The sequence below is a fragment of the Theropithecus gelada genome, chromosome 12, assembly GCF_003255815.1.
Source record: "Theropithecus gelada isolate Dixy chromosome 12, Tgel_1.0, whole genome shotgun sequence".
Classification (NCBI taxonomy): Eukaryota; Metazoa; Chordata; class Mammalia; order Primates; family Cercopithecidae; genus Theropithecus; species Theropithecus gelada.
In genome coordinates, this window is record NC_037680.1 from 36,253,906 (window position 1) to 36,268,449 (window position 14,544).

Sequence of the window (14,544 nt, forward strand, 5' to 3'; positions counted from 1 at the left end):
CTAATATAAAAGGAGATGGTTCCCAGAAAATAGCTTATTAAATAGAACACCTAAGCTCATTTACATAATAAAGATATCTAGATTACTAATTTATTTAGTACTTCTCAACAATCGTCTGTCTGGTTCTAATGAAACTATAATTCAGATCTTTAGCTCTTCCCCTTTAAATCCAAGTTACATTTTATATCTTCCAGTTGTTAAGAGTGTTAGATATTATTCTACATCTTTAGTTTTTCAGAAAGTCCATGAGTTTTGACAGTACAACTGTTAAAGTTTCAATATATTACTTTAAGCTTATCTATAAGACATTTTAAAATATCCAACTTAGTAATCATTTAGTAATTGAAGGTTTAAGGCCACATTTTAACTATATGGTTGTTTATAAAAGTGTGCTGCTAATGAAGGTCTTTGCCATTTAAAAGAAGGTATTTTTTTTCTCCTTTAGCTTGAGATGTTAGACCTAATAAAAATGAATGTCACCTTACATATCAGTTGAGAGCCCAGAACCTGTGATCCTTAAGCATAGAAATTAGTATTTTCCAAATCCTGCTATTAAAAGTGAATTCAAAAGAAACAACTAAGAATCCTCTCAGAAGCCCTTTCCTTTTCCTCTCATATACAAGATTAATTGTTTTTTGCTTCTTTCTGTCTTTCTTAATGGTGTAAGTGTGGGTAAATGTCTGAATAGATACCAGATTAGTTTTAATCTCCCAAATTTTAGTAGAGACACATTAATGCAAAAACTATTACTCATATTGATTTGAGAATTTTCAATAGGGAGTTTCTTTTAATAGTTCTTGTCTTTGTGAAAAATAACCAATGCATAATTTCCCCTTTTTAAGAATGGATCACAGTTTAGGGAAATGAATAAATCAAAACCCATCTGATTTGGTTAAAATTCAAAACCAGTAATCACTTCAAGAATAATTAAAATAGTGACCCAATTCACATTCTAATAGCATGTGGGCTGTAAAGGGAAAGGCAGATGAGACTCCTGTTTAGTCTTCTTTACTTACCCTGGTGGCTGGGACATTCTCTGACCTCATTATTATTGGTCACTCTTCTCAAGATCAGAAATGAGAATATTTTCTTCTAAATGTACCGTACTAAAGTTGGTTGCAGGATAGTAAGGATTCCGAAACCCTGCAAGTCTCCCGAAGAAACCACCGTTATGCTTGTAGATGCAGAAGGAAAGAGTGCAAATGGCCACAGTGACTATGAGTGTCAGGACTACCACAAGAGGAATGATGCTGTGACTTGGTCCTGAAAGAATATATATATATTTTTTTAAAAGAAAAATGTCAATGGCGATGAAGTAATGTAGATACTGTCATACAGTTGCTTTCTATCTTATTATTTCCAAGAAAAATCAAAATGTTCTGTATGGTTTCAAACGTACCTTTTTCTGGCAGCTCCTCTGCAGTGCGAATATCTAAGATCAAATACAAAAATTAAAATGAGGTTTTTCTTTTAATTCAGCAAAAATATGTCATTACTTACACAGGGATCAGCAAACTATGGTCCATGGAACAAACTGGGTCACCTGTTTTTACAAAAAATGTTTTACTGGAACTTAGCCACACTCATTCATTGATGTATCGTTACAGCTGCTTTCGTGCTACAATGCCATGTAACAGAGACCATATGGCTCCCAAAGTCTAAAATGTTTACTAGCTGGCCCTTTACAAAAAAATTTGCTGACCTTTGATTTACTGTAATCACTGTTATTAGTGCTCACAAACACACACCCTGCTTTTTTTTTTTTCAAGCCAAAAAGTTTTCATTCAGTTCCAGCACTGTGCTGCAATAAATATAGAGTAAAATATAAACCCTGCATACAAGGAACTCACAGTTTTGCTGGGATCTCATATGGAGTTTGTCCAGCAATGATAATCTGCCTGCCTCTTTACAAGGATTTTTAAATCAGCATCTTCTCACCTTTGTGGTCTTATGGGTCTTGGGGAATGAGCAACAGCTTCTCCATCCAAAAAGTTAGAGAGTTCCTGTTTTAAAACTTTCTACTGTAAAAACACATCTTTTAAGTGATGTTATATCAAAATGTGAACTCTTCTATTTTTGATCTAGGTAAAGATCCAGAGAAAGATATAGAGAATGAACCAGAGGAAGAAGAAGAAATGGATTTGTGAGTTAAAAAAGTGCCTTGATGTCCTACTGATGCGCATTCACTCTGATAGACATGAAAAAAATAAACACCGTTACCAATAGCAAAACTATACTTTTAAAAAACAGACTTTTTTTTTTTTTTTTTTTTTTTGAGATGAAGTCTCACTCTGTTGCCTGGGCCCGAGTGCAATGGTGCGATCTTGGCTCACTGCAACCTCTGCCCTGGGTTCAAGCAATTATCTTGCCTCAGCTTCCTTAGTATCTAGGATTACGGATATGCGCCCCTACACCCAGCTAACTTTTGTATTTTTAGTAGAGATGGGGTTTTGCCATGTTGGCCAGGTTAGTTTCGAACTCCTGACTTCAAGTGATCCACCTGCCTCTGCCTCCCAAAGTGCTGGGATTACAGGTGTGAGCCACTGCACCTGTCCCAGACTTGTTCTTTTAATATAAAAACAATGCCATTTAACATTGCATTAAACTGTTGAAAACATGTATTATTGTGTTTTTGTGAAGACACTTCTTTTAAATTGATGCATATCAGATGCACAAATTTTCAGAATACAAGTGATAATTGAATATAGTCATACACTTTATACAGTGTACTTGGGATAACCATCACTTTAAACACAAAGATACATCTTTAAGAAAGACTGTTAAGAGTGTTTGTTCTCAGAATAGATGCAGTGGGCGGCATGGAAGGAGCACTTAGAAAACTTAGAGTTTTCTCTGTAGTCCTTGATGTAGCCTCAGTTTGGACAGGCACTTTTCCCATCTGTAAAATAGGGATATTTAAATTGCTCCACAACCTTGGAAAGCTGCTACAAAGGATGAAAGAGGTGTCATCTGCATAATAGGAAGCTTTAAAGTCCTGTAAGACATGAAGTGTTTCTGATTTGTTCTTGATATTTAAACGCTAGTGATAACTTGGTCACATTATTTATCAGGCTTAGCCATGTTTTTCACACAGAATTGAGACTCACATTGTGGGGGTTTCAGACATTGGTGCCCACACCTGCAGTGTTTTCTCCTTCATTCCCAGTATCAGATCAGTCACCAAGGCTGGTGATTCTCTCTTCCTATTTCGCCCCTCCTCTTTCATTCCTAGTTCAATTACTTAAATTACAAATGTTTCTCTTCATAGCCTCATGAGTTCTACTTCATCACAGGTGTCTACAGAGCACATAGGGGTTTGTCTCTTCCACCACAAAGTTTAGCTCTTTAGCCTGGCACTCTCTGTGAAAGGATCCTACATTACTGTCCAATTTTATTCCCATCACCCCCTAACGTGAGCCCTTTGCTCTACATTCTTAGTTGCTGCCTTTAATCAGGCTGGGCCTTTTCCTCTTCTGCTCTAGCTTCTATAATTCTCTTCATCCTTTGGGATCCTAAAACCTCACGTCTGCATACTTCTCTAGTAGTCCAGGCCACAGCGATCCCTACTTTATAATACTGACATCTAGAAATTGCTGTAATTTTTATAGACATTTTCCCACCATCAGTGATCCTCCTTAACACCCTCTCTTTGGTTGTTTGCAACTGACTAGAAGTTTCTAGCTTAGATTTCTAAAATTATTGTTTTCTTTTTTAATTACTAAACACTAAGTATGTTGCTCATGATTAAGTTAGAATGTGACTTTTAGGACACATTATGCTTGCAACAGAGAATAACATCTCCTTGTCCACAACAAATGTACATAAGCCTAGATTATATTGCCTGAGACAAAACATAAACCTTAAGAATTCTGAATAGCAGTCACCAGAATGAAGGTTGCTGGTTTACATTCCTAGTTGTATTTGCTTGAGGGAAAATGCTTTTTTGTCCATTAGGTGATCAACCAGGGTAACACAAGAAAAATCATAGTCTTTTAGCTGATTTATAATGATTTTTTTTTTTTCCTATCAGAGAAAGAAGGAGCTGAACTATTCTCTGACTTGTTTGGTGTAGAACATGACAATAATGTCAGAATCTATCTGAATATTCTCTAAACTTGGATTTTAAAACCTTTAAATGCTGAAGAAATCAGTCACATTAGTTAAGGTATAATCAAAATGAAGAATTACTCTCTGATTTTACCTACCTGCCTTCATTTTACATATAAAGCCCTTTTTTTCTTGACACGGGGATAGCTGCCATAATCCTTCCGGGATCCTCAGGGCGACACAATGATGGGGCTTGAAGTAGTCTGTGTCTGGCTTCCGAATGCCCCAGTTTGACTGGTCTGTAGGAGTTCCATCAAACCACTTCATGGTTTCATCTGTGAGAAAATCGCTGACTCATTATGAATTATGTGCATGGTTACCAAACATACTAAGACTGGAATTAACCATAAAAAGCACCCCCTGAATTTAATGAGACTCTTGAACTAATACATTCAACTCAGTAAATATAGTCATGTACTCAGCATCAAAAGGTAGGCGTTAATAAAGTTGCCTCTTTATTTTAGGTACAGTGTTCTAATTTAGGTCATTTAGGTTATCATGTTTCTTAATGTGACAGTTTGAATTTTGAAATATTCCATATATATACGATCAATTTAAAGAAATCATTTGATAAACAAAACTAATTGAGTCAAGAAAAATCCTTTGAAGTCCTAACATCTTCATCATTACAAAATGGCTTGCTTTCTAAAAAGATTTTACAGTGAATTTCTTTAATAGCAAGCCAGCCATGTACCAAAGGGGTAGGGGCGGTAGGACAGTCCATCCCATGTGTGGGCAATAGTGTATTGTCTGAAAATAATTTAAAACTAACAATACAGCTAACTAAAAGTTGGTCTGCTTTTTATTATCACCATCTGCTTGAAATGCTGAACAATGTTGGTGATTAAAATACTCCTCCTCGAAAGGGTAGGCTCACCCCCCACCTTGGTACACCACTATAACAAGCTCTCCATACCAATTAAAATAATTTTCTTCACAAGTACCTTTCAATAACCATCAATTACATAAAGAAAAGAATACCATGATTCCATTTTATTACAAACTCTGGTTTTTATGAGTAACAAATCAGAATCCTAACAGCACAGTTTATCATGGAAACATTTCCATAACTCTATTGTGCTTTTATAACATTTAGAAACCTGGGATATTTTCAAGTAAATATGGTTTTGGTATGCGGTGACTAAGTCTGTGAACACAAAGTTCCAGTCAAGCATCCTCCTGCTAAGCATAAAGATAAACATGTTATTGTTTGTTTGTTTTTATTTTTGGTGTTCTGGGATTATTTTAAAAGACAAAAGCATAGAGAAAAGGGTTGCAGTGTTGTTTTTGGAAGAAATGGCTTTAGGCTTCATGCTATTTTTTTTCACAGAAAATGTATCCAAGGAGAGTTTTCTGGCTCACAGATGCCATTATCATCAGCTTTAACAACCATGTATTTATTTATGTCCTCTCCTCTACCCAAATCACTTACTGTTACCATCAAATTGAGCATTCAACCAAACCATCTGGACAGAAGAACCAAAAGCAAACAGCTCTTCTAGGAGAAATGCATTTTCAGCCTCATCCTTGATTGTTAAAAGATTAGAACCTATAAGAGAGACAAGTAGCAAAGGAATATTTGTGTTTACACATAAATATACTTAAAAAAATGTTTCCTATACCATTATTTGTAAAGCTCAGGTTTTGAAAAGTGAAAATTTCCATTGTAAATAAGATACTTTAAATTAAAAAAGTAAAACCACAGTTTTAAAAAGATATAAGCTTGCACTTCAGAAGTTAAGGCATAGAATATTAATTTTAGGGAACATTCAAAATTCATAATGCAAATGCATGCAAAAGGAACGTTTTCTTCAGAAAGTGCAGTATGCTGAGACATCATCTTAGGTTTCCAAATTTACACTGGACACTGTTTCATATAGTAGCTGTCCTCCAAACAAGAAATTTTAATAGTATTTATTTTTTCAATAGTTTTTGTTGCTTCTAAAGTCACTAAATAATGGGATGAATAAAGTAATCCACATTGTTTACTGAAATGGCAAGAAGGAGCACATTAAAGCATTTTTACCATCACAAAAACAATTACCTTCCTTTTTGCAAAATTCATGAGCAGCCTCAAAACTCATACTGTCCAGGACTGTAGAAAAACTGTAGCAATTACTTTTAAATTTTATCCAGGGAATAGATGTTTCGGAGCACAACTCTGGGTGTTCAGATGGTCTTGTTTCTGTGAAGAAAAACCAGTTATGATTTCAGGGTGGTGACTGGGTTTATTTATTGAGATAAATATGATACTACATTTTATAAAAGACCAAGCTAAATATATGTAACAAGATTTTCATGGTAATACTCCAAAAGATTGGGTTTCATGTAAATGATTATAAAACTACGACCAGTTTATAGCATTTCTGACAGAAAGAATCTTTACCTAAACATAACAAAATATGCTAATGCACAGCTTTGTAGGCTTAGTTTGGGTGCTGCCTGGGTGAGCGGGGCTCTTTCATGTTTACAGTTAGCATCCTAAAGGTTGGAACAAGCAGGGGCTATGACTCCCAGAGAGAGTGGCAGTTGACTGACGCTGGCAAAAGAGATTTCCAAATGTATGCATTTCATGCAGTGCTGTGTATCACAGATTTGAAAAGTCCTTACCCACTAATAAACCTATGAAAGAAAATAATGCATTCAATAAAGTATCATAATGTAGCATAACATAAAATAAATAAGGGAACTCCAGGGGGACTTTATTTCAGAGAGCCAGCATGAGAGACACATCCATGCTGAGATCCTGGCTCCACCACTTACTGGCTGCGTGGCCATGGGCATGTTACCTTGCACTTGGTTTCTTTATCTATAAAAGAGAGCTAACAACAAAATCTTTAAAATTTTTTTTTCTTAAATTACAGAAAACTTTTTAAGAGACAAAGTCTCACTCTGTCACCTAGGCTGAAGTGCAGTGGCAAAATCACAGCTCACTGCAGCCTCCTGGATTCAAGTGATCCTCCAGCCTCAGCCTCCCAAGTAGCAGACTACAGGCACGCACCACCAAGCTCAGATAATTGATTTTTTTTTTTTTTTTTTTTGTAGAGAAAGAGTCTCACTGTGTTAATCAAGCTGGTCTCAAGCTCCTGGTCTGAAGAGGTCCTCCTGCTCTTGCCTCCCAAAGTGCTGGGATTTCTGGTGTATGCCACACAGCCACCTTCCTTACAAGTTGAGAAGTTTCAATGAGTTAGAGCCTGACACTTCTTAAGCATTCAATAAATGCATTGTTATTGAAAGGACAAGATTCCAAAAAAAGGCAAGAGCTAATAAAAAAAAAAAGGAGGGGGGGAAGGACAGCTTTTATGGTGTTTTAGAAGCACAATTAGCTTTTCCAAGATACATGTGGCTATCATTTACATTTAATCTGGATTGTTTTGATCTAAAGGTATATAATTTGTATGTTATTTGATACAGTACCCAGAATGCAAGTAAATACATGCACTTTTACTAAATGAGAGATTTAAAAGGAGGCCAGCGTGTGTTAGCGAATTCTGTGCAGGAAACCTGATTTCTACTCTTGGTACTGGTGATGGACAGCTGTGTGACACTTAGGAAGCTATTTAATGCTCTGAATTTACATTTCATTTTTAATAAAGGGGTTAGCACAGGTGAACTTTAAGTGTAAATGAGATATTATGTAAAGTGCAGAGCCAGATAGCTACAAAATATCCAAACAATATCACCATCATCTTATTGTAGCTCTGGAATCCTATCCATCTTTGATTTAAACTTGAATCCTCAAAGTCCTCCACACATGCTTGAAGCCCATGTTTCTCATCTAATTTCCCACCCCTCCCTTACGCCTAACCTGCATTCAGGCAAATTCCAACATCGGCTTTGCCTTACACAATCCTAGTCCTGCCTTCCTTCCCCATTTTCATCCAGCTTTTCTGCTCAGAATGCCTTTCCATGTCCCATTATTAGCCATCTACACCCACTCATTTATCAAGGCCCATCTGCACTGCCGTGTCCTTCAAGAAGCCTTTCTACCTTTCTCCAAATGGATACAATGCATTCTGTTTCTTGATAACCCCCACAACATTTGCTACCTCTCTTGTATCATTTTGTAGTTCTGTTTTTCTTTACATCACCCACCAGACCAGAGGCTTCTTGAAGACAGAGACTTCTTACTATACTCATCCTCATATCCCTAGCTTAGCATAGTGCCTTGCATACAGTAGTTACATAGGGTATATTTTTGAGTTGAATAGAATTGTACCTACCAGGGGGCACATGACAAATGGCACCTTGCAGAAATGACTCACAGGCTGTGCTATGCCAGCGTCCGTTGGTGTCGGCAAAAACGCAGTCACCATGGAGGGAGGACTCCTCGTCTTTCCAAAAAGTGAAAGAGGATTTGGTGCCATCAGACCAGTCAAAATTAAGACCATTCTGTGGAGGAAAACTGAGCCATCATTTCCTTGCCATGACTGCTGGCAGCATCACCCAATGTTATCTGAGCATACTACAATTCCCACATCGATTGCTATTTTCACACACCTGTTTAAAGAGGGGCGAGGACATTTGTGAATACAGCTTGACAAACACGAATATCTGCCACAAATGAGATCTTTTTTGATTTGTAGGAATTCTTGGCTCCCTGCCACTATGATTTTCTAGTAAGCAATCAGCGTGAAATTGGACCAGTACCTTGTCTTTTACAGTGAAATACATTTCAGATCGATCAAAGATTCAAACATAAAATTAAAAATGTAAACATGTTAAAGAAAACTTGGTTAAATTTTTTTGTACTGTTGGTATGGGGAAAACCTTTCTAAGTCATAGAAAATCCAGAGGCCATAAAGTAAAATTGACTACATAAAGTTAAAACATTCTGTACTACATGATGCAATAAATCATCATGAAATACCATTCATTTATCTCTCCCACTGGCAAGGATTAAAATTTTGAGAATACCTGGTGTTGGCAAGGATGTGAAAAAATTAGACGTTATCACATGCTGTTGTTGGCATGTAAATTGGTGCAAACTCTTGGAGGGCAATTTGGTAGTACTTGTCAAAATTTAAAGTGTATGCAGCAATTTTACTTCTAAAAAATTATCCTACTGGAACAAGGATATTTCATGTGCATTGTTTATAACTGTGAAAAACAGAGAAGAACCCAAATGCCTATTCACAGGAGAATGGTTTAATAAGTTGTAGTACATCCTTACATGCCGTGTTCTAAAGAATTCACGAGATTTTTATGTGCTGACATGTGAAATTGTAAAAGATATATTAAATTAAAAAGCAAGTTTAAAGACAGCATATAGAATAGGATCTCATTTGTGTTTGAAAAATAATATACATATTCTTCCATTACGTGAATATATATGTGCATACATGGAAAATTTCTAGATGGCACGCAAGACAGTGTTCACAATTACTGACATTAGGGAGTAGAACTAGGGGTCAGGATAGACTAGTGTACTTTTCGCTACTTTGAGTGTACAATATTTTTATTTAAAAAATGAAAATAACGTATTCTCTAAACCACATCCCTAGAGGAAAATAAAACCTCAAGTGCTTAGTTATAAGGGGTACTGAACTAATTAATAATCACATTTCTAGACAAGAAGAATGATTCATTTTTTTCTTGGAGATTCATTAAATGCCACCAATTCCCAAATGCAGTGCTTGAGTTTCAGATGTGTTCCAGTGCACAGGCAAGGCAGTATCGGGGTACTTGGAAATTTTCAGAGAACCTTTGAAGGGTATTGATTTCCAGACATTAGGCAAGTGGATGTTTACCCTAAAGAGGTGTGTACTCTTATTTTGTAGTCATAGGCTGCTCATAAGGTTGGTCAAATAATTGCATAAAACAATTATTTAAGTATTATATTTATTATTATTTTTGAGATTTTTTTTTCAGTGCTAATTTCAGTGGCCAGATCACGAAGGAGGTAGATGCTAAACTTAATTATTCAAGGATGTCTCAAGGGAGTTAGGATACCTACATCTGTGGTGAACAGTCCAATCCAGTGGGCGTATCCTAGCCGGTTGAGGACAACAGTGAGGAAGGACTGGTGATACTGGTCTGTGATGCTGACCAGCTGTGCTCCGTGCATCAGGCAGGTTTTTATTGCTGCATACCAAGTCATATTTGCATTAATTATTTTGTAAGTTCTGTTGCCATATTCTAAGGTATTGGGCATTGGATACATATCAGATGTATTTACACCACGTCCAGAAGTATCTAGAACAAGAACAGCAACAAAGGTCATTTGTAGCATGTGGATGACAAAGGAGGAGGCAAAGCTTAGCATAGATCCTTGTCACTATGATCCATGTTGATCACAGAGCTTTCTTCTGGAATTGACTGTTTCAAAACGAGGACACTATCTGAAAGTGTAGGTGATGCTCAAAAATGAGAACACTTAGGAAATTTAATGAATCGTTTTTCAAAAACATAAACACTGATTGAACCATTTCTAGAAGATTTCCCGTTTTTGACCATCCTTTATCAAATTGACTGCTTTTTGTTGGAACTGATGGTGATCTTCTTAGGTGGGTTTCACTACACTAACTACACTTGGCCTAATCCACACTGCTCTGGCAGAACTTAGTGCTTATTAGTAGCAGAGAGGCACATGTTATATAGTCACATACTGCATTGCAAACCTAATATTACAGGTGCATATTATCAGGTAAAATACTTGATAACACTTTTGACACTGATAGTCACTATTGTGCTTAATGTTTGCATGTATAAATTCTAAAAGGAACTTTAAAAAATAAAGTTAATAAATTCTTAGAAATACACACTGTTCTTATAAACAGTTACTATTAATATGTCACCTGTCACAGTCAAGGTTTATAAATTAAAAGGCAAGGTTTTCCCACATGTTGTCAAGCATTGGTGCTTGAGTGTTCGTGAGTGCCTCTGATCATGTGAAAACCAAGCCTGTGTTTATGAACAGGTGTTTCCTCTCTAATATGTGCGTTTGCCTTTCTGTTCTGTATTATGTTATATACTAGGATAGATTAAAGGTTTAGAAAACCTAAAGGACAAAAACAAGGTAAGAATTTTTGTACCTTCTGATCCAAAGTGACTTGAATTTCTGTGTACTGGTTTAACAACATTTGGTGTTGGAAAGAAGCATGTGAGGTGTGGATAGGTCATGAGACTGGGACTTAATCCTATTCCTGGCCCTAACTGGCTAAGAGCCCTTGGGCAAATAAATCTTTCTAAACCTCAAATTTATGGTCTCCAAGAGATGAAGATGATCTCCCTTGGAGAGGTGTGGATGGAATTGAACAAGATATCCACACAGCGCACACACTATTGTATGGAGACACAGAAAGCATCCTATGATTGTTGCTTCTTCCTCCACTCTCCGCCTCCGGTCATACTGCCTCCAATAAAAATGGCAAAGTGGGAAACTGACCTTTATCTGAAACCATTACCTCAATATAGCAGCCATACATATGGAAAAACCAAAGTAAAATGAATCTATTTAATTTCTATAAATTGTGATGGATCACACTTTTATCATATTTTTATTCTTTGCTAGAAGTCTGTGCCCAGCCTATATGTCCAGTGTAATGGTTATTCATACAAAATAAAAATAATATCAAAGTAGCTATTTTAAAATGCTAACAATTCGTAAAATTAAATGAAATTCTTTGTATATGTTACCCAAACGCCAATTTGACTGTTTTTTTTCCCCACTGAGTTATATGTCTGTATTTTTACATATATAAATTTCTCCATATGTAATTGATTCCATTAAGTTTCAAAACAAGTGATTTTTGAGCAGCAGGGTTTTTCCACCCATTGCCCTGAAAAAGAAAGATCTATTGGAAACCAAGTTCTAAACTGGGGAGTCTTGGTTTGCCATTGTGTCTCTTCTTATTTGGTTTCTTAATTGTTTTGGTAGATAAAAGACTTTGGGTTCAAGCCCAATGTGAGCACATATGTATCTGGCAAATGGAGAAGAGGAGCAGAACTTGAATAGTCATTGTTGGCTACAATAATTACTGTAGTTGAACAATACTTTTTGGAAATAATAATAATAACTCTATTATTTGTTAAATACATGCTAGAAGTATGCTAAGTGTTATATATACATAGAGTGTGTGAGATGGTTATTACCACATTTTGCAGATGCAGAAATCATGATCACAGAAGGTCATGACTTGACTGAAGCTTATCTACAAAGGAGGGTGGGAACCCATGTGTGGTGGGCACTCCAGTGCCTATGCTCTCAATCACCACTATTCTATACTATCTCTAAAGGAAAATCTACACTGTTAGTCCCAAAAATACCAAAGAGAGAAAGTGATCAGAGGGTAAATTCCAAGAATAAATCAACATTAAGGTAGTGGAATAAAATCATTGTGTTTAACTGAGATTCTCTTGAGTGTGTTATTTTTGTTTTGTTTTGTTTTGTTTTGTTTTGTGTTGTGCTGTTTTCCCAGAGACAGTCTTGCTCTGTAGCCCAGGCTGGAGTGCAGTGGTGCGATCTCGGTTCACTGCAACATCCGCCTCCAGGGTTCAAGTGATTCTCGTGCCTTAGCCTCCCTAGTAGCTAGGACTACAGGTGCCCACCACCATGCCAGGTTAATTTTTTGTATTTTAGTAGAGACAGGGTTTCACCATGTTGCCCAGGCTGGTCTTGAACTCCTGAGCTCAGTCAATCCACCCGCCTTGGCCCCCCAAAGTGCTAGGATTACTGGAGTGAGCCACCGTGCCCAGCAAGGATTACTTATGTTTTTAAGCCTAGAGTTCCTCATCTGTAAAATGGGAAACTTTTACTTACTTCATAGAACTGTCTTGAGGATTTTATGGCAAACTGAGCATACACTCAAGGCACAGTGTCAGGCACATCATAAATGTGTAAGTACCTGGCATGCTCATATTATTTCTTTCCCTACAAGGCTCTGCTGTTCCCATATTGCTCTTGCTATTACAGATCTAGTATCTTTTTTTCAGTTCCTGACCACTATAATGTTTAAGTGGTAACTGAGAACCAGAAATGGAGCTTCCCTGGCACTGCTTTTTCGAGGATGGGTTGATAGTAACATTAGAGACTTCACACGTATGCCACATTCAGAAGTAAAATTTCTATTCCAAATAAGTATATATATATATATATATATGCTAGACTACCCAGAGTTCCACACAGCTCTAGACACCAACTATGGGTTTCTTGGGTGGTGTGGGCAGGGGTATATACCCAGCATTCAATGAAAGCATGAGCTGTTGTTTTTATTTATACTACTCAAGGTCAGTTATAGTGCATTCACACTGCTCATTGACCCTGTTGGCTATTTGTAATAGTGTGGCTTTGGCATTTCACACAGAAACCATTTGGGGGTTCTGCCCATCAGGTCTAGAAGCTTGCTGCATACCACATTTAGCCACAGAGACCATTTTCAGGGTTCCAAAAATGGAGCCAGTATGAGTTGGTTTATTTCCCTGATTCTTTCCCAACATTTTATCAGTGACATTTAAGAATTACCTGAACAGTCAAGCCTGTAATCCCAGCACTTTGGGAGGCCAAGACGGGCGGATCACGAGGTCAGGAGATCAAGACCATCCTGGCTAACACGGTGAAACCCCGTCTCTACTAAAAAATACAAAAATCTAGCCGGGTGAGGTGGCGGGCGCCTGTAGTCCCAGCTACTCGGGAGGCTGAGGCAGGAGAATGGCGTAACCCTGGGAGGCGGAGCTTGCAGTGAGCTGAGATCTGGCCACTGCACTCCAGCCTGGGCGACAGAGCGAGACTCCGCCTCAAAAAAAAAAAAAAAAAAAAAAAAGAATTACCTGAACAGATACATAATCCCAGAACAAAGCAGTAAAACCATTTAATATGACTAAGATAGATACATAAATCTGGTCATCACTCAAGTGGCCTCAGCAGTCCTTAGAATCCCACTAAAGGGCGTAAGACTAGGGTAGAGGAGATTAAATAACTAAACTTACGTAAAGCCAAAGAAGTGCCTGACGCTGTTAGCCATGAAGCTGTTAGCTACACAGCTGTGTAAAACCAACATGGAAGAGAAGGATGGACTTTGGAAATGAAAGGAATAAAAATCCAAGTATTTCTCACCTTGCATTTTTTCACATACAAACCCATAGCCTTCCTTTCCACAGTCTTCAAAATACCATTTTCCAGTGAAATGAAAATTGGGATTACTTGAGAGCAAGGCACAGAGAGGAATGTGTTTCTGAACTTCAGTGGTACTGTGATTTGGAATCTTTAAAATAATGCATATTATCAAAAGTATAATAACATATAGCATTATTATGACATTAAAATTTGTATTAAGAACATTATTTTTAAAATTAAGACACCATTATTCCTTTATTTGCATTTAATAAACTTATTCACAAGTCATTTCATAACCTACAAAATAAACAATTATTGTGATGAGTAAAGTAATTATATTTACGGAACACATAAAATTATATCAAATTACATTAAAAATTAAT

At 36.9% G+C, this 14,544-nt stretch overlaps 1 protein-coding gene across 2 annotated transcripts in view; it reads right to left on the reverse strand.

Annotated features, from left to right (window-relative positions):
• Positions 1 to 768: 768 nt before the first annotated feature.
• Positions 769 to 14,544, reverse strand: part of PLA2R1 (phospholipase A2 receptor 1) — a 118,816-nt gene continuing 105,040 nt past the window's right edge. The window contains exons 23-30 of one of the 2 annotated variants that reach the window (XM_025405383.1): positions 14,162 to 14,309; positions 10,064 to 10,302; positions 8,331 to 8,499; positions 6,152 to 6,292; positions 5,546 to 5,656; positions 4,206 to 4,382; positions 1,400 to 1,432; positions 769 to 1,263 (exon numbers count right to left, since the gene is read on the reverse strand). In XM_025405383.1, the coding sequence (XP_025261168.1) occupies positions 1,049 to 1,263; positions 1,400 to 1,432; positions 4,206 to 4,382; positions 5,546 to 5,656; positions 6,152 to 6,292; positions 8,331 to 8,499; positions 10,064 to 10,302; positions 14,162 to 14,309 (1,233 nt within the window). In that variant the 3' untranslated portion in view covers positions 769 to 1,048. Of the gene's footprint in view, positions 1,264 to 1,399; positions 1,433 to 4,205; positions 4,383 to 5,539; positions 5,657 to 6,151; positions 6,293 to 8,330; positions 8,500 to 10,063; positions 10,303 to 14,161; positions 14,310 to 14,544 lie in introns of both variants that reach the window. The other variant, XM_025405382.1, reaches the window with a different exon arrangement.